Raw genomic sequence first — 24656 nt, forward strand, 5'->3', positions numbered from 1 at the left:
TGTTAAAAATGGAGAGGCCCTTGCAGGCTCCCAAGGACCAGATGGAGAGGCTGGGACCAGCGGTTCAAATTTGAGCACAAATTGATTTTGGTCAAAGGACCATCAGAGGACATGTTGGGGGGCACTGCACCCGTGGTGTTCTTAGCTTGAGCTATGAACTGTAAACAGTAAACTTGACAGCCGTTTGAGACACGCTGTACATTTAGGCCGATTGCCAGATACAGACAGGAAAAGGCATCTGTTCACAGCTGAAGGAGCAAATGATACTGTAATTATTCTGATGATCATCAAAATGAAAATGATGATTACAATGGTAATGACACTGTCGCTACCATAATAAGCAGGACAACAACAATAATAATATTGATATCAACAATAATATGATCGAAGAAATGTTTATGTGATGCATCAATATATAGGTGTGGCTGGGAGCTGAGAAGGCTATAGACAGCAGTAGGTGCCAGAGTGGTCAGAGGCAAAAGTTCCAGAACCTCTTTTATTATATATTTGATTATATGATTTATTTTGATTATATTATGATGACTCGGATATGATATCATCATGTTCGATGTGAATCCGGCTACATTGCAGCATCATTGTTTTCTCATTCCTATGGTTCACTTTTTCCTTCACTAAAGTTTGAGAGCTTGTTTTTTTTTTCTTTTGTGGTAGCAATGTGAGGTTTTTCATCCTCTAAAGCAAATAGTTTATAAAGTGTCTTTATGTATCTGTGGAGCTCCATTACGAACGTTTCATTTGGGTTTATCTTCCATGGCTTGAATTGTTTTATAAAATCCGATCTGCGGAGCGCTTTGTGAAAATCATTTTGTTAGACGCGCCTGTGTCAAATAAAACTTGACCTGATTGATAGACTGACTGACATGAATACGGGAAACATGACTAACGGGCACTTTCGCGCCATAATAATTCTCCACCCCCTTCGACCCCTCCCCTTTCTCCCCAGCAGACAGACGATGCAGCACAGACCGAAGGGCAGCAACAGACGCAGTCTCCTGAAAACACAGACAACAAAACGCAGCCCAAGCGGCTCCACGTCTCCAACATCCCCTTCAGGTTCCGTGATCCAGACCTCAGGCAAATGTTCGGCGTGAGTACTGCTGTTTTTACACCTACTGTAGGGGATGATACAATGGTAATGATACAGGCCGGCGTGGCTGATCAGTCCATAACTTATCCCAGAGCAACAGGACACATGAACCTTCCCATTGGACAGGATGCTTGTCTGTTACAGGGTCACTGCTTGTGATTGGAGGGGTCAGGCTTAAATCCCACAATGGGTGGGGCTACCACGTCTTGTCAGTCACTGTCTCAAACAAACCAATGAAATAACTTTGCACCCCATAGCAAAATACCACCTAGTTGTTCAAATGGGAGGGCTCTACCCATTATAGAGTGCCTGGAGCCTACCTCCTCCATCCCATTCACTGTCACAGCTGACCTTAGTCTTCACTGATTACTGCCAGCCAAAGAGGCAGTAGGCGTTATTACCCACAAATCTTCCGGTGTGACTTCCAATGGGAGTCATGTCAACAAGAAGCAACCATAAGACACAATCAAGGTGCCCAAATGTTGCTCAGCCAACAAATCACAGTATTGTAAATGCTGTATCACAGTCAACTGGCCAACTACAGCTCTGTAACTATCACATACTTCTGTGACCTTAGCACTTGTACAGTATGGCCACCTCTAATGGTTTTGTTTCCTGTCTCTCTTGTCTTTTCAGCAATTTGGTAAAATTCTAGACGTTGAAATCATTTTTAATGAACGAGGATCTAAGGTACGTGGTCCAGCAATTTCATTTTTGCATGTTTTTCATGAAATCACGTGTCCTTTAGATTGATCAGGCTGAAGGAAGAAAAACAGAGGATTGCATTCCTTTCCAAAATTCTGCACGTGGAGGTTGCACATTGCACATTAATGCGCAAATACCATTAGTGTTTCTTTAAGAAAAAAAAAAAAACCAGAAGTAAACTTTTCAGATTTACAAACTTTTAACAAAGGATTAACAAAGGAACAGATTAACCATTGAGTGAATTCATAATTTAACCAAATTAACAGCATTGCCAGGAAACAGTTAATATTTAAATAGAGTATTCTTTAAGCGTAGCTACTGCATATTTACTCTGTTTCTCTTTCTTTATGTAACAATGCTTGGCTTGACCAGTGTTCATATGAAATACAGTTATTAAATGTCATGTATCATATGTTATATGGATATACGGCATACAATGCAGTATGTTGTTCAGATGTAAAGTCAGTGCAAAAAATAATCTTGATTTTACTCTTGTTGCCTCTTGCGTTAATTATTGTTAGGCTTTAATATAATGCTGTCACTGAAAAAAAAAACAAGTGGGCTACTCAACCAATATGTATAAACTATGTATAAACTCCTAACAGTTTCATAATTGTATCTAGAGTTAGTATTATGTTTAAGATTTGTATAGCCATTGGCAATTCTGTACTTAAGTCACTGACAGTTTTGTCATTTTAAATGTAAATGTATTAGTATTCTTCCTGTTAGCCGTTCTTGTTATTTTCAGCGTTTCGTTACCATGAGTTACAGCTGACCTTTGACAAACAGATCATCATTGATTTATCCCTAGTGTTGCATGAAGGATATTGTTAGCCTAACCAATATAGCATGGTGTGATAATTAATGTTCTTTAGTATTTTGCCATCAATTCTGTGCAGACTATTTTATTGTTTATGTGTATATGTTTTGTTGTTGGTTATCGTTCTTGAGAAACTATTTCTGCATGCAAGGCAATGGTTCACCTTTCTTTCTCATAATTTCAGTCTTATGATTTTTAACTGTGTCGAAACCCAACATTTACTTTGATTCCATTTTTTCGGTAGATTTAATTTCTTCTGTAATGACCTGTCAAAGGTATTTTCTTAAATATTTTACTTTCGGGAACTATTTTTGTGTTTTTTCTTTTCTCTTAGAGGGTCTAATTAAAAACGATAGAGTTTGTTCCTTTGGCTTTTTATTGCACATTCCAATGCTGTTTTTTTTCATTTCTTTTGTGTTTGTTTGTTTGTTTGTTTACAATTTGCATGTACAGAACAAAAAAAAAATCTGATGCAAAATGCAAGAAATGTTAAATGGGCAGCAGAGGCACTGTAGAAGAATGATGAGGAGTAACAGTGAATTGGTTGATTTTTTGGTGAATGATGGAATTAATGATGTGCATGTTGTTTTCCCCCCTCCCCTCTCCCGCCTGCATGCAGGGATTCGGTTTCGTAACTTTCGAAAATAGTGCTGATGCGGACAGGGCGCGAGAGAAATTACACGGCACGGTGGTAGAAGGCCGTAAAATAGAGGTGCATGTTACAAATATTTCCCTTCTCATCCTCTCTTTTTTTTTGAAAGAAATGTCTGCTTCACTCTCATTTTGTTGTTTCAGATGCATCATTTGTCTTTTCACGTGCACTCCCTCCCTCCCCAACATTTTTACTTTTCATTTTGTTTCATATATGTATGTGTATGAAGGTATCTTTTATCGTTACTAAGGTTTTTTTTGTTTATTTACTTTAGAAGGCTAATGTGGCATTTTTCTCTTCTCTTTCTTTTTTTACTTTGAACTTATTTACGTTGGCTATTATTTGTGTACGATGGACTGAGAGAAGATATGATTTTCTATGTTTGAACCTTAAAACAAAAACGGGTGCAGTAACATCTTCCAAAACAACTAAAAAAACAAGTGTATAATTGTGGCTAGTTACCTTATTGCAGGGTTGACGAGGGATATGTGGTGGCTTGGAACTAAGCATACAAAATCAGCAAATAAGTCATAATTTGGATTTCCTTGGAATGATATTCAGGAGCATCGACTACATCAAAATTTGTGTTGATTTAATGATTTTATTTAATTTGTAATTATTTTATACTTCCCGTGAGTCAAAAACATATAGTATTAATAACCGATCAAAAAATGAATATAACAAAATAATGTCACCTCTGATTCCCACTCAACACTGTCTTCACTTTAGAAAGACGCTAGCTAGCTAGGCTATATTCTAGAGTTATTCCGATATTAAGTGGTGTAGCCTTTGAGTAAGATGTTCCATATTTTGCCTTCTCATTTTCCCCCCTTTTCAACGAAAGCGCATAGGGCCCTCACCAAACTCTCAGTAACCATGGTAACTGTATACATACACATGCGGGCGATGGTGCCGAATGGTAAGTGGAGAAGTCCATCTGCCGTTTCACGTATTAAGCGCTGATACCACGTGAATTTTTTTGACTTGTTACGTTTCTTGATGCTAGCTACTTTATATTGGTACGCCTGTACTTGAGTGTACGTTTAGCTGCCCGAGAGGCAGATTGGATTGGATTGATTCTTGCACATCTTACTCTTACTCAAGATTGTTAACTCCATATTGTGTTAAATAATGCACCCTCTTTTTTATCCTTTTGTTAGCTGTGGTTTAAGCTGGAATGATTATTTATTTGTTTTGGTTTGTTTGTTTGTTTCTTATTCTTGCGATGAAACGAAAGGCTCTTGTTCCAAGTGTTTGAATGCTCAGTGTTGCTTTCTATCCAATGGTAGTTCTATTCTCAAGGGTTATGTTGCACAATGCTAAACTTGTTTGTCCCTTTTCGACATTTTCTTTGGGTTTTTTTTGTACCTTGTCTCTCCTTCCCCTTATCACTGCATGTTCCTTCATATATAAGTAGGCTATTTTTGTTTGTGTTTATTTTCCTTATTTCCTTTGGAATTTATCATGAATAAATGAAGCATGCCTTGAAATGTCTTAAAATTGAAATATGCCGTTACTATTTTAATTTGCTTTGTGTGTCTTTTTTAGTATGGATATATAATATTGCTTTTTTTTTAAAAAAAGTGAAATGGAATATATACTTGTTTGATGACAACCTTAATGATAAGTTTGTTTGTAAAGCATATTTTACATTAACAATGTAATGGCAATAATGCATGCAGTTTTACAATTCAGACATAGTGATATGAGGCCATGACCTTCACTGCAAAGTTTGCTAATACTGTGCTCTTTGTGCTAAGGTTAACAATGCAACAGCACGGGTAATGACAAATAAAAAGACAGTCAACCCTTATGCAAATGGTAAGTGACCCAGGCATGAAACTTTTTTGTTCTGTTCTCCTATTTATATGAAGCTGTTTTATTATTTGCATTATTGAAAGGCATTACAGTACACATATGCATCTTTGCTTCAGAACTTCACTTTGTTCGATATTATGGTGGACGGGGGAGCTGTTCCACACTAGAGTGCCAAAGTGTCATTTTCAGTGTTGTTCAGAGCTTATAAATTTTTATTACTTCACATGACAGAAAAAGCATGCTTATTTACGTGTAACATTTCATTAATATCCCTGTTTATTGTTCGGAAGGGATTTCATCTTGGAATGGTTACATTCAAAAACAGTTCCTAAGTTGTAACATCTATTCTGGAGCTAAAAAAAAAAACAGGCAAACTATGATGGTTAACACGCTCACCCTAAGAGAGAATGTTTTTCCAGTCTTGTGAAAGTAGTGTTCCATTGCTTCTAATTAGTACAGCCAGTGTCATCCAGGCCTTCTCTCTTTAAACAGTTCACCAAAAGTCTGTCATTAAGGTTTGCGATTTTGGCCTATTTAGGGTAGCATTCCCAAAGACTGTGTCACTTCTCAGCAAAACAGCTAAGGTCCAGACCTTTGTCAGAAACAGAGTCATTTATCATCAGTACCCTGTTCATTAAAGACAAAGAAGAGCCTGTTTTGCTGACCTCAGTACAGTGGAGCCTAGCACAATCAGTTACGAGCTGCACCATGTCTTAGCTCTTTGGAGCCCCATTTAATCAAAACCACAATGCGCTTTGCCCTTAACTCTGAGTAAGGAGTTTAAGCAAGTGTTACATAACCGGTGTGACTCTGGTCATTGTTGAAATTTACACACACACACACACAAAAAAGATGCAAATTGAAGAATAAAAAGAAACCACATGTACATTTTGCTGCTCAGGCTTCAGGCCAAAGCGCTATAGCTGTTACACTGAATGCCCTCTTAAGCATTTGGACAGGAATGAATGACTGTGTCGCTCTCTGAAAACTGTCTAGAGAGGCTTTTTAAATGGGGGTCGCTGTGATGGGCAGAGCTCCTGGTTGAGGTGGACATGCCCCAGGATGTGACTGACAGCCGGAGCGGCTCTCAGATTTATCTGCCATTGAGCTTGTACTCCTGCCGCCCGGTCCGGGAACACCGGTGTCGCTCACTTGACCTGCATTAGCTCTCCGCTCAAGCAGCTGTCAGCTGTAACCCAGGTGTCTGACCCGTGCTTTACTGGGCCTCCTGCAGAACAGGAGTAAAGAGACCTGGTGCTGAAAGCATGGAGTCTTTTGTATGGGGCCTTCTGAACCTCTAATTTCTATGTTTTGTGTTGTATACTTATTATATTATCTGTTTGCCATTATCCAGAGAAACATAAATAACTCACATATCTGAAAGCATGGCATCTTTTATATGGGGCCTTGTGAACCTGTAATTTCCATATTTTGCATTATATATTTATGTTGTTATTTGTTTGCCCTTATTCAGAGCAACTTGCATGACTCACATATCAATCATTTATACAGCAGGATATTTACTGAGGCAATTCAGGTTAAGTACTCCTTACCACTACACCACACTGAAAAGAAATGTAGTTAGTCATTACAATCCAGCACACAAGATGCATGCTAAATAAATGCCATCTTGCCCCAGGCTGACTTGAAGTGCACCTTTGTGCTGTCTTGATCACTCATTCATCTTGTTGTTATTGTTCCACATTTGTATATCAGTAGGAGCTTAAATGTATTTTCATATTTTCCTGGACCGTGTGAGTAAATGAGAACAGTGAAACCCTGGGGATATGATTGGATGTTATTAAGCATCTGCGAATCGCCACGTAAGCATCTTCCAGTCGGTGTGTCCAACCAAATGCTTTTGTAGGAAAGACTCTTGGCACCCTTCAGGTGGAATTTGTTCAGTCCTTAATAAAGGAATGCAGTTGGCAGATTGATGCTGGGCGTTAACGCACAGCTACTGTCTCGTTAAACTAGTTATATGCAAAAAAACAGCTTTTTAAAAGATAGCTGTAACATTCCAGCTTAAACAAAGACAAAGCTGGAGATATCAATGCGCAGGAAGACAAATAAGCTCCCAGCAGCCCATCCCAGACCCGTGGCCTCTGACCTGTGGGCAATCAATAGGCTCCTCAGAGAAGCGCCTTGTCCTGCACTGGCCCCTGCGGACCGTGGTCACACCCCGGAGCCCATGCAGCAGCGGGGCAGCAGCTCCGGTCGCATGCGATTAACCCGTGCAGTCACAGGCTGGCTGCCATCCCATAGGCCAGGCATGGCGAAGCATTGTTGTTGTTCTTTCCCTGATAAATGGAGTCCGGCGCACAGCGGTTCATGGCGCAGACAAATTTGGCAGTGCAGCTGTCGGGAAGGTGGGGGGAAAAAAAAGAAATAATATATATATATATATATATATATATATATATATGTATATATATATATATATATATATATATATATATATATATATATATATATATATATAAATATATATATATGAGAGAGAGGGAGGGAGAGAGAGAGGGAGGAAGACTTGGCACGTGGATGACAAATGAAACAGCATTTCAGCTGGAAGTGTCCACCGTCGCCTCCCAGGGTTCTCTTACAGAGGAACCGAGGGGCCGTCAGATGGAAGTCAGAGGCTGGAATCTGTCAGGCTGCTCCCCAAACCCCCCTGCACAGCGCTGGAGCTTCTCTGTGAGCAGAGTGTGCTGATCCGTCAGCCGGCATCGTTAGAAATGTGCGATAGAGAAGGGCAGCTGGGATGTATCTCTGTAAGAGGATCGCTAGGTCACCTGACTGTTATCATAGTGTTGGTTTAGATTTCTTTGCCCGTAAAAGTTTGAAATTATTTGTATATTAAACAACTGACTGATCAGTGAATGAATGAAAAAAGACACTGGGTTAAAGTGTTTGGTTGGACGCACAAAGTCGATGGCATTCCAAAACCAGACTTATACAGTACTCAATACTCAGTACCAGTTCAGTTTTAAGGCCTTTTGTTGGTTGTGTTTTGCATGATCTTTGTGGTAGAAGATGAAACAGAAACCATATAAAGTTTGAAAAAGGTGAAATCTGATGTGATATTTCTTTGTGTCTAGGCTGGAAGTTGAATCCAGTAGTGGGTGCAGTGTACAGCCCTGAATTCTATGCAGGTATGTAACATTACATTTATATTACATTATTGGCATTTAGCAGATGCTAGGTATGTGGGGAGAAGAATTACCATGGATGTCCGTGTGATCTCTATATTAATGTTCCTTTGTACTCATAGTTATATTTTCTTCATGTGGTGGTTTTTCTGGTGTGTTTTCCTCTTTCCTGGAGTTAAAGAATTAAGTCAAAAGGAAAGTGCTCTGAGGGCTTTAGTTGTCAGATTGGACATCTACCATTAACAATAGCTTAGTCTCATGTAACCCGTATAGAATAATAAGATATTGAGAATATATTTTAGAGCATATATTTTTTAGATGAATCAATATGTTTGTAAATTATTGACAGTTTGGTGTACTGCATTGCATAAATTTATTTTAAATGTACTTGCATGTTGCTGAAGAACATATTTCTCATCATATTCACCTCTGTAGAATCAGCTGGTTGTTGTAATATAAATCTATAGCCAGCTGGAGATCCACAAATGCAGAGCGGACAGCTGTAGCTTTACCTTAATAAACTAAGTACACACTGCCGGCTTCCCTTTGGGGGGAGAAAGCCACGCTCTCCGTTCGTGCAAATCCCGGCACAAGTCCGCGCACATGCAGAGCATCCAGCATTTATACCAGCGACCTGAACTGCATCAGAATCAGCATCATCCTGCAGGCTACTGGGGCGAGAGGCGTCCAGGAGCACGCTCACACCTGTGCTTTAATTACCTCCATAAGGCGGGATGCAGCGGTGGGGCCAGTAACTCGCTCACTAAGACTGGCCTAAACGAGGAGGCCTGAACAGCTAACAGCAGCTAATGAGCAGACCAACGGGGGATCGGCACGCACTTTTTACTGGATAAACAGGCAAATAAATACAGCTGAGCCAAGTTTTAAGAACGATCATTTAGAAGTGCTGTCGGAAGCAGGTGTTTTTGTTTTTTTTTTTTGGGGGGGGGGGGACCGTGCGGATTGTAGCGGCCCCCTGAAGGCTATTTTAAAGCTGGCCCCGATTTTCCCGCGAATCTCGCAAGCGGGCTCTGGCATCGGCTGCGATGTCTGCCTGGCAGGAGGGGAGTGGGGCCCGCGCACTGCTCCAGAGAGATGCACGAGGCTGGCGCGACCAGCAGGATGTTTCCGTTTTTCCCAGTTCCCCAGGTCCAGCCCGGAGACTGCAGGAAATGCAGTGCTCCTTTTCCCATTTTTTTCACCTCGCCTCCCTGTACGAGCGCACGACGGCCGACCTTGACCACTCAGACCCCGACCTTCCTCCCACCGTCATTAACCCTCCCCCATTATGGTGAAAAATATCCCGATTTTATGATAATAGGAACAATGCAAAAAAAACGAGGAGAAGCGAGAAAGAGAGAGAGCGAGCGACAGAATGAAATCTAATTGTCTCCTTGCGCAAGGTCACAGAAGGGTTGAAATATATTTCACAAATTGAAATCAATATTTTCCATTTCTCCGAAACAGTCATTTTCCTAATTCGGTGCACATTCTGTTAATTACAAAATGGCACATTATCGATTTGCTTTTGTCTCACCTTTCAAGTCTCTAAACATCCCACATCCCAGTGTGAATGCAGAGAACATATTTCTTTCTTTTCCCTCTCCCTCTGATAAGTAGAATTATAATTAGCGCTTCATTAATATGCCATGATTGTGGCGATACTGAGAAATGGCTCAGATCGTTTTGGCCGCTAAGCACCCAGTAAACTGATATTGGCGGGTTGTTTATTGGAAAGTTGATGTATTGTTGGCGCAAAGGCAGTAAAAAGTACGAGTCCAATTCTCATGGTCTTAAAACGGCAAACGTGGGCACGCCGCAGGAATGAGATTCACACTCTCTGCGCCGCAAAATTTGGCTGCCCGCACTCCATCGCTCCCGCGGCTCTACTGCCCATTTTTCTGTACTGGCTCCCCGCCCCTGTTCGCTTTAGCTACACAACCCCTGTTCCTGCTTACTGCTGTACTCACCATTCATGGCTGCAGGTCTGTTTCCATCTAAATTCCCTCTCCTCATCTTAGGTGATCATGTGCTGGTGGCCATTTTTTCACATTCTTTATCTAGACACTGGCTTATGAGTGATGTAATGAACTACCCACCAACACTAGAGCTGTGCAGTCTCTTTTTGCCTTTCTCTTATTGGCTAAGCAGCACCTGCTTTCTTTCAATTAATACGATTATTTTCCCATAGTGAATCACTGTTGTTTTTTTTCTCTCCCAGACAAATTTGTTCTGTGTGGCTTGTTTTTTGTAAGTAATTTTTTACACATCAGTTTTATTCTGATTTCACTATGTGTAATGTGTTTTTAATGAAGTCAAATTATTTTTTCATTCTACTTTTTGAGATATTGATATTCCGTTAATTAATTTAATGATGTCTATGGAATAAGAAGAAGAAGAAAAATACACAGAAGTAAAAGAAGAGGAGTAGACTCACTTGGATTGTATTATAAACATAGTGCACAATGAAATTTGATAACATTAAGAAATCGTGTTGCATGTATGATTGACAGTTACAAACAGGTACCCCTTTCTTCAGAGTTAAGATGTGAAGATGTTCCGTTTTTCCAGGTAATAATGACAGTCGTGCTTTAGTTTCATGTTTTTTAGAGATACATCTTGTTCGACAGTGGCCACTCCTTTCTTAAAATCGATTGCGTCACTTGTATGGCTACCTGTCACATTATTATAAACCGGTGAATCAATGGTGACATTCTACTTCCAAAATACCAGTACAGCACATACATTCAACAGCTTCATAAATCATTTCAAATGCTTTATGGATTATGCGTTTCCTGTTATAACAGGTGTTATTACTCAATATCCATCATCAAAAAATTGCATCAGCCATTAACCGCCCAATATTTTTGCACGCACACTGATTTGGTCAAAATGTCGGTTTGCTTTTCCAATTAAAGCAATGGATTAATGGAGGATCCAAATCTGTGGATAATCCCAAAGAATTTCACACAGTCCAAACTATCGTTAATTAGCCAGGAAAAGTGAAGTGGACATTATTTCAAGTGAGCGAACAACTACGTCTGCTGAGGCTAAGGCTTAATAAATATTAAAAAAACACATAAAGATGAGAGGGAATGGTTTTGTAATTAGACATGTTGGATCACAACCATAAAGCCGATCCTTCTTGTGCAAATCCCTATTTTTTTTCCCTAATTCACAAACTTTTTGCTTTGAAATTCCTCTTAACGAGCACCCCGGATGGGAGATGTTCTCATACCAAGTTTCTACTTCAACAGCTCTGCTTCTGAGTCTCAAAGGGTTTTGATTTCTCCGTCTGTGTCTTTCTTCTTTTTCCACTGGTGTTTTTCAGATCGTATAGATTTGCAGACAAAAATATAGGACATTCTTATATAATTAGAGCACAGTCTCCTGGTACCTCCATACCGTGGGCTGTTTGGCTTGGCAGTGGACAGGAAACATTACCCTCCCTTTGGTAAAGCCTTGTGTCAAGAGCTTTGTCTGTAATCCCAGGTCTGCTGTAGGCTTCACGGGTGCATTCACAGCATCAGAGAACAGTAATATCTTTGCTAATATAATATATCGACAAAAAAGTTCTTAAAAGTACACTGAGACCTCCTTTTCCCCCTACATCAGTGCAGATTATGAATTGTTAACGTCTGTCTGCTGTATGAAAAAACCCGATATAATTTTACTTTTCCCCCTGCAGATATTGCAGCCTCTGCTGTAAGTGCATTTGTGCACCACCCATTCAGTTTTGCCATGACCCTAACGGAGAAAGACCGCTTTCTCATTTTGTCCCCTCACTTCTGCTGTGGGGTGATACTCAGAGAGACCAAAGCCATTCTTAAGTCTGTCAAAGGTGGGACAGGGAAGCCCTTTTAACTTCAAGTAACATACTCTGGTGACAACTCTCACACCTCCTCATGCCACTTTAACAGTTAGCATGCCAAGCGCTATGGTCCAAGTGCAGTGTACAGGCTGACCTCTGCTAACTCTCTTCCCCTACATACAATACCCACTGCAGGGGTAACCAACCAAAAGGCCTCTACCCCGAGAAGTTCTTTCCATTTCTCATCTGTGAATGAAACAGTTTTTATTACAGTAACACGGTCATAGTTACAGTAAAGCCATTTACTGCACTGTTGTGGCCTGCATCTTTACACCTATACCGTTCACACAGAGATGGAATCGGGAGGCTTTACTGTATAGCAGCATGACACAGTCGTGGAGCAGCAAAGCAATTTAGCTCACTGCACAAACAACCCCCAGCTGCTGCCATGAGTCAGAGGGATGACATCATCAGAAGTGGACCAGCATGCACCATGACCTCAGTTGCACATACAGTCACATACAGGGATCTCTGGATAAGAGAGTGGTGCTTCTAAATCTACATTGTAACAAAAGACACACAAAGCCCTATCTTCAAATATAAGTTCAGCTCTAAAACAGTACATCAGAGCTGGGAATGAATTAGTGGCTGTGACAACAACATGTATAACTTCAATTAGCTGTGTCATGTACTTTGGTGGTCATATCCTGCCTGGCAAGCGGATGTTTATGTCCATGTAAGATGTAAGACATTTTTCTTTGAATATGTCTCTTGCATAACCCTTGAATAACCTTCTAGTAGCTTTTGTAATGGATTATCCCTTTTATATTTCAAGGATTTTCTCCTTCACATTGTAAGGTGGCTGTACTTGGCTTGGCAAACCAACAATGATGTACTTGTTTTATTTAACTGTGAGTGGGGTAACTAACAAATTCATACGCCCTCACTCACACTACCTTCAACAATGCTTGTGGGACCTCAAAACATTGTGAAAACACATGCATTGTGCTTCAGTACAATACCTTAATCACAATCTGTCATGCAAACATTCAGGCTGGTGACCCTATGAGGGTGCTTAAAAACTGGTGTTCTTCTTAGCTGACAGAAGATGTGGCATAGTAGTGTATATTTGCGCAAAAGAATTTATTGGTATCACATCTATATATATTTATAATTATAATTCAATATATTCCTTTTACTCCCAGATTGGAAATATGACTTTGTTTTGCAGGTGTGTTATACTTGAAGCTGCTCCACTGAACTCTAGCTTCCATTCAGTGCAACCGTATTGCACTTATAAAGAAATGAAATGAAGTCAATTATATTTTTTGCTACTGTTGTCATCGCTGTGTTCCAACTGCAAAAAAAATATATCACCCTGAAGACTGAAAAACAACAAAATATATAACACAGTGAACACTGAACAATAACAAAATGAACACTGAACTCAAGCTTCCATTCAGTATCATGCTTCTTATTATAAAGAAATGTAGTCACTGTTATATTTTTTGCTGTTGTTGTTGTGGATGTTGTTATTGCTGTCTCCTTACAGACACAGCTTTTTGCTTCATCTCAGTGACAGTATAAACCCTAGCGCTGCATTAGAAATCAAAGGAGTAATGCTTGATTGATTTTGTTGCTCAGAGTATCGCGACAAGATCGATTAAAGGCCGCAGCGCCCAGATCACGTGCCCTCCCCCCCCAACCCCTCTTATGTCGTAGCCTAATCTTCTTAGGAGATGGGTCTTATGTGCTTCTGGGACCCCCAAAACATCACTTCCTTTTTACTTCTCAAGATATTACTTTCAGAGAAACGTCCACAAGACGGGCATTGATCCTCCATTGAGACCGGCTGCATTTTTTTCGCCCAGAAATTAAAACGATAAACTAGCCTGCCTTGGGACTGAAGCCTTGGCTCTGCCAGCCAACAGTAATACACAGATACGATGCCTCTGAAAGCTAGAAAGGCTGTTATTTCCAGAGTGAGTCCCAGAGCGGGTCTAGATGTTAAAATCCTTTGACAGCAGTGTCTACAGAACATGCTGCACGGTGGTAGAAAACAGAGTTGAAAACCAGGACTTTTTTTTGCAGAACTTTTTTGTACACTGTGTTCCAATGGACTTATTCAATCTGCTGGATTTGTAACAAAGGCCATACTCTCACTTGTGCAAAAATACACATCATGTAGAGGTTGATTCACATCCTCCACAGAGAAAAGACCTGCAAGGTATGCGTGTACACACTCACACTCACATGCATACACGCACACATACACACACACACACTCTCTCACACACACACACACACACACAGTAAATACATATACATATGCATGCAAACATTCAGGCACACATTTGCATATGTACACATGCACACACATACATGTACACGCATGAGCACAATGACACATGCATGTGCACACACACATTCATACACTCAAACAGACACGCATACATACGTCCTAAAATTGTTACATCCTTGGCAGATATGTCTGAATAAGATTGAGAATGACAAATAGACAAAGTAATTTTCCTTTGTCCAAAATATATATACACACATATTATATATAATATGTGTAAATACATATCTTTATCCCTAGGAAGACATAATCATGGCAAGAAATCTAATTTAATCACAAACAAAATTGTTTCCACCACCCAAAAGAGGAGGCAATTCATAATTAATAAGCTATTACCTCTAATAAACAAGCTGAGAAAATGAACGAGTTAAATACACTTTAAATTAGGTGCGCATGAGATTATTTTACTTCTCCAGTATAAAGTAATAGAAAGACACCATGTCTAATGCAGGATTCATCCCTGAAAGGATGGAGAGGCTTTAAACGGCAGGAGCCTCAGGGCTCGGAGCCGTCAGCTTATTTACCCAAAGTGACTCACTGCACTCTCTTTTTCACAGGCAGGTAGCCCACATAAAACGTTAATTAATCAGGGGCTGTGTCACTTTCTCTCTTCTCTGTATTATTGCAGAGAAGTAATTAATCACAAACTGCTGAAACCTGCATGTAGGGGAAGACAGGTCTGGATCTGTGTGTGTGTGTGTGTATGTGTGCGCAAGTGTGTGTGTGTACATGTGTGCAAAAGGTATGTGTGTGTTGGTGTGTGTAGAAATGTGTGTATATGAGTGTGTGTGTGTGTATATGTGTGTATATGTGTGTGTGTGTAGAAATGTGTGTGTGTGTGTGTGTGTGTGTGTGTGTTTGTGAGACTGTGTGTGCCAAAGTACAGTATGTACGAAAAGACAGATATAGTGGGGTAAGACTCTTTAATGTGACAGTTTAGCTGACTGATTGTTGCACCTAGGGAAGGGGCAACAGACCAGCTGTAAGTCTGACCAAATGTATATTCTGGGAGGAGATCGGAGCGGGCTCAATGGCTGCTGCTGCGCAGTGCTTGGTGTCAGAGCTGCAGATTGCATCATGGGAGAGGACAATGAAAAATGAATCATACACGTGTAGAAAGAGGATTAAACATGTACCTTAATTATGAATCTCCTCGTTGAATTAATTTGAATATGTGTGTTTAGTGTGATAAAGCACGAGTGTGATTCTCCCTCCAACTGCACAACACAGAAATCCGTGTCTGCGGTGGTGGTTGAATAATGTTTTAAACCCTCAGAAAAAATGAAGAGAAGAACGTTTTTTCATTCCCTTGCATGAGAAGGGACGCAATTTTAAAAGGCTTGCCTCCTCCTAGCCGACAAAGAGCTTGCATTATCTACATTCCTGTGGGCAATAAAATGTATAACCTAATTATTTACCAGAATCGTTTGAAATGAAAAAGAACAAAAGGGCTTACGAACACACGGCAAGTAATCTAATCTCAGCCGCTCGCTGCTGCCATCCCCTTATTGCGAGCTCACTTTCAGATTTTAACCCATCCTTTTCATCTTTAAAGTTTGCCTCAAATATCTACCGTTGAACGTGCCTGTTTGCTTGATTGTGAAATGTTTTATTATCAATAGTGATAGCACTGGGGGGGGGGGGTTCAAAGACAATTGACACAAAAGGGACCAGAAGAACTACATTAGGGCAAAGTAACTTCTCTCGGGAAGTCCTTGCTGTTCGCTACCTTGATGTTTAGTACCTTCATTACTGATTACCCACTGATTATCAGGTAGCAGTAGTTTTGTGTTAATGGTGTGCCACTCCCTTCTCTACCACTTTACTGGCTCTTTATGAGTGAGTGTGGCATCAACAGCCCCCCTCATCAAGTTTCCACTGGGCCAATGTAGGTATGCAAAAAGTTTTTTTGAATGATAGCGCCCCCCCAAAGGTCGGAGTCAGCACTACACAGCTGTTTACAACCTGTCCCACTTAAGTAAAGGGGCTTTCATGTTTGCAAGTTGATTGATTGAAATAATGTTTTATCTCTATTGCGTTGAAAACTCCCAGTTACCTAAAACTGCAAAATAAATGCAAGCCCTGAATATATGAAGTACTGCACATGAACACTGTATCATTTAATTTTCAAATGGCGATTTTCAAAGCACGTTGTACAGATTTAATGTAGATACATCCATTAACATTAATTGAGTACACACAATTAGTCATGCGCAATAAGAACAAAAAAACGTCCCAAAAAGCCGTACTCCACGAGGCGGATGTGTTCGGTTTACCAGAGGGTGGGCTTGTGGGGGGTGGCTCTCTAATCTTCCAGCGCTGATGAAGCACCTCTTCAGGAGACATATGGGCCATCTCCCTGCAAACTGCAAACGCGCAATCACAAAACAAACGGGGAAAATAATTACGCCGTAAAGCAGTTGTACGCTTTAATGGCCGTGATAGAGAGCCCTACCTCCAGTTGGGTTCAGCATCTGCTCCACTTAAATCTCTCCTACGGCGCTAAAAGTTTAGCGCTCGTGTTTATGCCCCTCACGGTTCCCCCTGCTGTTTCCTTCCCATTTTTCATTCAGGGCTGAGTCGGAGCCGCCTGCTAGTGGAGGGGGGTGTTTTAAATGAAAGAGCATAATCTAAGTTGTTTATCCCGCAAATATTAATATTAATGCTCAATGCCGGGCTCCTCGCAATTTATGTTTCCTTTCAGAACCCATCGCGCACATCAAACGCGCTAACGCGTTATGCAACACATTTCAAATGTACTGGAACGAACAATCTGCTTCCTAGTTGAACCGGTCTTATCTATATAGGTAACATCTGATAAATAACAAGGTTATGTAATGCACGGCTCGCACATAATTAATAATTCGGTTTCGATGTGTGTCTGAGAGATCAGAAACATTATAAATATACCCAGCTTTCTTCCCGTGCTCGGTGCTACACGCGGCTGCCTGAAAATCTTAATGTAGCCAGAGCAGCAATGAAGAATGTAAGATATAAACTGATGAATCCCGAGGCATCCAGATGACAGGCTAATTACTGTACTCACTTTCGTGAACCCCGAAGCCACTCGAGCTGTTCTGAAACTGTTCATTGGTTACTTTTTGATGTTTCTGTTCTGACTTTGTACTAAAAAAAATATATATATTACGGAGAGAAATGCTAAGCTGCCTCTTTATGACCTGTTCTCACCACAGTCTCAGATTAAGCTGTCTCTGTGTTATTAGCGCAGGTCATGACCCCATTGAGATGAACTCACTGATAGCACCCAGTGCTGTCCTTTTTATGTCTCCCCTCTGGTGTTAAGTTCTGCTTTTGCACAATTTCTTCAAGTGCTGGCAAACAATATTATGTGCAGAGATCATACAACGCTGCACACAAGCACATGGTTTTTGATTGTCTGTATTAACAGAAGATTTAAAAAAAAAAAACTGACAGACAACATGGTGCAGAACTATCAGCTTTGATTGTATGAGAAGCTTTTGCTTTCAGTGATTTCTCATATGTAGAGTGCCTGCTCATATAATGAATGCTATTTTTAACTTAACTTTAATGTTTTTTCCCTTTCATGTGTTTTCCGTTAATTTCAGAATCCGCTGAAAGAGAATTCAAATTCATTTCTCGAAGTTAATGAAAAAGTACACTGCTGGGCCTGAGTCTCTTATTCGACTCGTGCTTAAAGGTTATGCTGAATTTCCTGCAGTTGATGTAGTGTTGCTCTCCTGCCTGGCTGACTTTGTTTGTTGATGTTCTTGGAAGGTAGGGTAGCATTCTGAAAGCAGACATTGAGCTGATGTGTCTGGATTCAGCAGACTGTGGCCCAATTCACTTACTGCATTACTGTATATGTGAATGTATTACTACAAGTTAAAACCAGTTTTACAGTTTACAGCATTTTTCAGTGCTTAGTGGTTAAAAATGATTACACTGTTTAGTAATTCCAAGATTTCAACAGTTGTGTCTGAATTATGATCATATGCCATTGCAGAAGGAACCCAGTGAAGCAAAGTCCCTGGATCTCTGGTAGTTTACAGAAAGATAGAGATGAGAAAGGACAGCCAGCCAAGGTTTCACTTTGTGTTCGTTCCTGTCCATCTTCCTCCCAGTGCCCGGGTTCCCGTATCCAGCTGCGACCGCAGCGGCGGCATACAGGGGAGCGCATTTGAGAGGCCGGGGGCGCACCGTCTACAACACGTTCCGGGCAGCGGCCCCGCCCCCTCCCATCCCTGCCTACGGCGGGTGAGTACGCACCCCTCAACACCACTCAGCCTGGCCGCTCCTCCGTTAACGACACGAGCCTCACTTTATACGCTTTACTGGGCGTGGTGATGCTGTGCAGTGCATGCTGGTCTTGCTTCACCACGGAAGCTGGCGCGCGGCATGCAACCAGTCGTATTGCCTGAAGACGTGCACCTTGCACAGAAGCAGTGAAAAATGACTGTAATTTGTACTGTCATGGTCGGTGGCTTTAAGCATCTTCAGTGTCACATGTTGTTATGAGGGGTCCCTCGGAGAAGGAATGCTATAGAACACAGAAAGCCACAAAAGGTCCAGGACTGCTGTAGTTTGTTTTCTTTTATTCTTATATACTGTTCATGTTAATAACTCGCAAATGTGTGACACTTAAGGAGGCTGGATCGACTTAAACATTTTTTTTAACAATACACTCTGTAACGTTGTCTTAAATATGATGTATGTTTATATTTTTTCACCTAATAAGCCAGGGACTATAAGATGAATAATCACAATGGTTAAATTACCATATTAACTAGTTTGGCTCTGAAGACCCTAAAATAAAGTAAATTTACATCATCAAGTTAAATCAGCATTGCAGTTCACATCAAACGTTTAGTTGATGATTTAAATACCCTGGATATTTGAGGGTGTGATTCACTTTGTTACAAGTTGCATGGCAATTCATGAAATTCAAGAAATTCATGGCCTGAACAATCACAAGTCACAGTTATGAAAGCAAACTATGTGAATATAAACTGGAGAAGAAGTATTTTGAGGTGCATCTGAGATTGACTTATAAAGGAAATATGAAATGCAATACTGTTTAAGCAGGTATTCAAAGTAGTGGTAGCTCAAACCTAATATCATAAGATCTGCTTATATTGTTAGAAAACAGCTGATATGTTGCAACATAATGGCATGACCTCAACAACAACTCATATCTGACAGCACTTAATGCACATGTGAAATTATATAAGTCTGTACACTTATATAAAGACTTATTTTGTATTGTTGGTGGGACTTCTACATGTAAATCCTTAAATAACACAGATTTAGAATTTACCTAATTTACCTAAAAAGTGGACCAAACAGTAACCACCTTCACCCATCAACTTCACTCATTCTCTTCAACTTAACCTCTGACCTCTAACCTCTAACTTGATATGCAGTCATAACAGTACCAGAAGGGTTGCTATTAGAAAGGGACTAATTTAATTAAACCTGGGCACATAGATGAAATAGCCAGGGCTAATTTCAAACATTATTCCCTACTGTAGAAAGGCTTTAAAATATTCATTTTTTCAAATGCTATAATTAAGTTAAAATTATGTCTATGTTATGACAGTAAGAATAAGAAAGAGGATGTTTTCATGTTTAAGTATGAAGTAAGAAAAAAGTATTAAATGTGTGAAAGTACTGAATGAGGTGAATATATGATTACAAAATTAATATACTTGATTACAGGTTTGTTTTTGGCTGAAACAGGGTAATGAGTTCCATAAAAGAGTGGCTTAAGTAGCCGTGCCGTGCACTGACAGCGGGGCATCTTGGGTAAATCTTGACTCATCCAGCACGCAGCAGGATGTATTTGTGAGTAAATTAGAGGTGTCAGACGCACGCTGCGCGGCGCTGAGTCCCCAGCCTCCTTAGCCCTCGCACCCGAGGAGTGCCCGCCGAGCCCTTCCTGTCTCTCACGTTCTGAGTTCCCAGTTTTTGTTGAACTAATCTCAGCAGAAGCAGGGGTTGGTAGTGCTTGCATGTGGAAATGCACTAATATGAATGTTTTTTTTTTTGTTTTCTGTTTTGTTTGTGTGTGTTTGCATCTTTCCAGTGTTGTTTACCAGGATGGATTTTATGGTGCAGATATTTATGTAAGTATTGATTACATCTGCATGCTGTATTTGGACATAAACCCCCCCCCTTTGCCTTTTTGCCACACTGACACAGTTCTGTTTTTCCGTCGCTGGTCCTGCCATTAAGGATTTGGACTATTTTTGAAAAATTCTTGCTAGTTCATCTTGTTAGTAAGTCAAATTTAAGGAAGAATGGTGCTTGTATCATAACCAATCAATGATTTGGCTGAAGGGACAGTATCATAATATTTCAGAGAATTTTAAGAAAAAAATCATAGCTCTTGCTTTTATCCGATACTGAAACAACAAAGTTCAGCGTAGTTAGAATGAGCAGAAAAAAGCTAGCAAGTAAGATAGCTAGTTTATCATAACAGTGGCATAATCCTGACTACAGTGGCTTTTCAGAGAGCAAGAAAAAAAGCAATAGAGGATAGCATAGCAACAAGCTAGCAAGTGTTGAATTTTGTGAATCAGACATTGAACATTGTAGGATGTATCATTCTGTTTGTAAATGGTAGCCTGAAACCTTTTCAATTCTAAACAGTTAAAATAAGCATGAAAGGGAGTAGAGGAGTGGCTTCATTGTTTTTATTCCTATTATTTTTTTTTTGTTTTTTACATTCAAATAATTATTTCTGTTTCGTTATAGAATAGTTTATGGAGAGCCAATGTATGGCAATAAGTTGATACAGGTAGGGAGTCCTGAATGGCTAAGTGATTGATCACACTTGAGTGCGGATTGTTGTGAAATCGTACTAACGTGTACACCACTGGGAGATTCGTGCTTTATGATGTAACACAGCCAGCACTGTGGCACACCCCTAGGCATCTGCTGTACCCACCCAGGGCTTCGTACCAAAGCGCTCAACTGGGAGACAGTAGCATGCAAAAAAAAATGACATTGAGTACACACAGGGGCATGCGTTCACTTATGCAGGCATACACACAGACACACACACGCACACACACACATCTTTTCTCTCACATTGCAGTTGTAATGTATGCAATAAATGGCATACGTGTGAGCAGTAGGAGAAGGCCTCAGGTCGCGGTATGAGTCAGTATCTGGGCTCATTATTCCCTCGATGGAGAGCGCCCTCAAACCATAGGCTACAAGCTTAAGCTACACGCATGGAGAGGTAACGTGACCTCATTGGCAGTGTCTATTGCATTAGTTCACAAAGCAACCACAGTTCAAAGCAAAGGATGCTGGGTCAAAAGATATACAAACAGATACTTTGTTGCTTTGCTTCATTCATCCCCTGTTTGATATTAACAAAGGCCCACTCACAGAATGTTGTATTATTATATGCTGTAATAAAACCAATGGGGAATATGTCACCAACGGTACTGTCTCCCGCAAACTGGTTATTTAGTGAACTAAATCTTCATCTTGTGATTGTGACCGTAGTCTGGGTGTGTCTTTGTTGTTTAGTCCCTGACCATTGCATGCCGTTGCACCCTCTTACACACCCAGATGATTTCAGCCTTTAGAGACATTCGTTTACAGCAGTTAACGAAGCACCCGTGGGCTGCAGGAAGATGCCTAGGAGTCCCTTTTTTAATTCGGAGTGACAGCTTGTGGTGAATGGTGACTAAATCGTCCAGAGAGAGGCGATAACATTTGGCGCTCATCTGCGAGGCAGACGGGGGGGGCCCCCGTGCCTCTGTAATCAGTTTGTTTCACTGAGCTTGTGGGGAAAAAAATAAAGCAACACAGAACTGGTCAGCGGGCCCCGTCGGAGGGGTGGGGGGAGGGCGGGCGGCGTGCGCTTTAACCGGAACGAGACCGCGTTTTATCAGCGGAGACCCTGTTCTGTCCGCGATTCTGGCATGCCGTGATCTCCCTGGCAACGGCTGATGAAACGCGACGGTCCGCCGGACGCTTGGACCTCCGCCGTCTCTCACAGTTTGACAATCAGCGCTTCGCTGCACACGATGGGTCCCCAGCATGCCTTTGTTTGTCCTGTTTGCTTAATTGAACAGCTGACGTGACTGTTACATACCATGTAATCTGCATTTTGCTGAAAAAACAAAAAAAAACAAAAAAGGAAATCTGAGCTCTAATTCTGAGCTGTGCGCTTTACATAATCAATGCTAACCTCTCAAATACACCTACTCTATGGAAGGATGAAACTGAGGTGTAACAGCGTTTGGGGTTTTTCAACATTTCCATACATATGGATGGTGTACAAAATGTGTGCATGTATGTATACATGTGACACACATATTTATGAATTGGCAGAATCAATTGACCTAAATCATCAGCAAATGCATTCAATAGACACACTTCACTAAATTGCACTACGGTGCTTGCTGTTTCACAAAGTGCATTCTTACGATATTGCTGAATGCAGGGCCCTTATGAGACCTGGGAATTTGATAGAGACAAATACAATGGCAGGCGTCTTGGTGAGGAGGAACATGAAAGCTTCTCAACCGGAATGCACAACAAAATCGAGATGCGTTCCAGTGCCTCTCTGACAGTTGACATTTCAAATTAAATGTAAAAATAGTGCGAATGTTATATCAGGAGCTCTGGTTTTCCAGTCTTCACAAGGAGTTCCTTTTGGCTTAAGAAACCTTTGAGAGGAAGGGGCACAGGGAACTGATCAGCCCACACTACATTAAGAAAGTGTCCATCCTGTGTTCCAGCTCATCAATATGTCAAGCATTAACAGACCAATCCCACTGATACAAACATTCTCTGACAGTTTTACTCCATATATAAGCCAGCCCACTCATGGGTATATCTGTGGCAGTTGGTTAGAAACCTTTATTATATGAACATTATGTTCCTGAGACAGCTGGATGGGGCTTTGAGCTGAAAGAGAAATGTTGAAAATCCTACAAGCATTGTTACAGGGAAGTGGTGAACCAAACCAAGTGAGCGCTTCTGTGTATGTGTGTCTGTGTGTGTGCATGCGTTGTGTTTCCAGGGTGGTTACGCTGCCTACAGATATGCCCAGCCTGCTGCCACCACTGCTGCTGCCTACAGCGACAGGTAAGACGCCGTGCACGCAGGTCTCACACACGCCCCCTACAGGACGCCCGCGATGCCGCGACCTTATGCCACCTCACGTGTTTTCCCTGCCCCCGCTCCTGCTCCCAGCGAGAGCCAGAGAGCAAAGGCCACACCGATTTATCCTCATAATTCCCCTTTTTTCCCAGTCTGCACTGGGGGGGACCGTCGCCGTGCCCCTGCACAGTAATTTGGCAAATTAAATCAATGGAGATGTCACCGCGGAAGCAATCGGCGAAAACGCGCAGCGGTCAAATGAGCGACTCCAACTGAGGAATTAAGTGAGATAGACTTGGCCGTTCTATAAATAATGAAAAACCCGAGACTATTAGCCTGAACAAAGGGAGGAAATCCACTTTGCACAACGATTTGTTTTGTCACTGCCCACCACTGTTACATTAATTGAGCTGCACTTCCCCCGATACTATGACAGTCCATTCCTCCAGCTAAATCAATGTGATTAGTCCTTGCTTAACGTTAAATTGACATGATCAAAGTGTGTTCCCTCAATCCAGGCTTCAATTCGGTAAGGAATACATTCAAATTTGATGTCGGGGCATTGCCTATTGCATTGTTGCTGTTAGATGGAGGGACTACTACTACAGGGTAGCCAATATGTTGAACCTTTAATATTTCTCAGTATATGTATAGTATATAATCTATATATCAATAATACTGTCATGTGTATATAATCAATATACAAACCTTAGGATTTAATACAGCAATGTTTGGGAGAAAACCAAGCCAGTCACACAATTTTCCCAGCACACAAATCCAAAGGGAAATGCATCCAATCATATTCCGGCACCGAGACGGCTAGCTGCAGTCATTCATAGATTTTGTTCACACCTCTGACAGTGACACTGTTGGGAATTATGGCCCAAGGTGATGCTGTAACACATACCTGCAAAGTCTCACTGGTATCTGCAAGGATCCAGTGCGTAGTTCTGTGTCTCTTGCACACAGCCAATATAAAGTAGTTCAATCACAGTGTGTTACCTCTCACTGCATAAAGTTTCAGTGTCATTTCTGTGTAGCAAGTGTAGCGTGATATGACATCTAGTCCAGCATTCAGTCATTCTTCATGCAGCGCTCCACAGGGATTGCACAGCCATCCGCTGTATGT

At 41.0% G+C, this 24656-nt stretch overlaps 1 protein-coding gene across 12 annotated transcripts in view; it reads left to right on the forward strand.

The window, feature by feature from the left end:
* Positions 1-24656, forward strand: part of rbfox1 (RNA binding fox-1 homolog 1) — a 255119-nt gene that overhangs the window by 215495 nt on the left and 14968 nt on the right. For 10 of the 12 annotated variants that reach the window (XM_036553347.1, XM_036553350.1, XM_036553351.1 and 7 more), the window contains 8 exons: positions 965-1108; positions 1745-1798; positions 3253-3345; positions 5046-5106; positions 8202-8255; positions 18526-18658; positions 20487-20526; positions 23448-23512. In XM_036553347.1, coding sequence (XP_036409240.1) covers positions 965-1108; positions 1745-1798; positions 3253-3345; positions 5046-5106; positions 8202-8255; positions 18526-18658; positions 20487-20526; positions 23448-23512 — 644 coding nt within the window. The remainder of the gene's footprint in view (positions 1-964; positions 1109-1744; positions 1799-3252; positions 3346-5045; positions 5107-8201; positions 8256-18525; positions 18659-20486; positions 20527-23447; positions 23513-24656) is intronic. The other 2 variants (XM_036553348.1, XM_036553358.1) reach the window with 1 other exon arrangement.

Source organism: Megalops cyprinoides, chromosome 19, assembly GCF_013368585.1.
Source record: "Megalops cyprinoides isolate fMegCyp1 chromosome 19, fMegCyp1.pri, whole genome shotgun sequence".
In the NCBI taxonomy this organism is placed as follows: Eukaryota; Metazoa; Chordata; class Actinopteri; order Elopiformes; family Megalopidae; genus Megalops; species Megalops cyprinoides.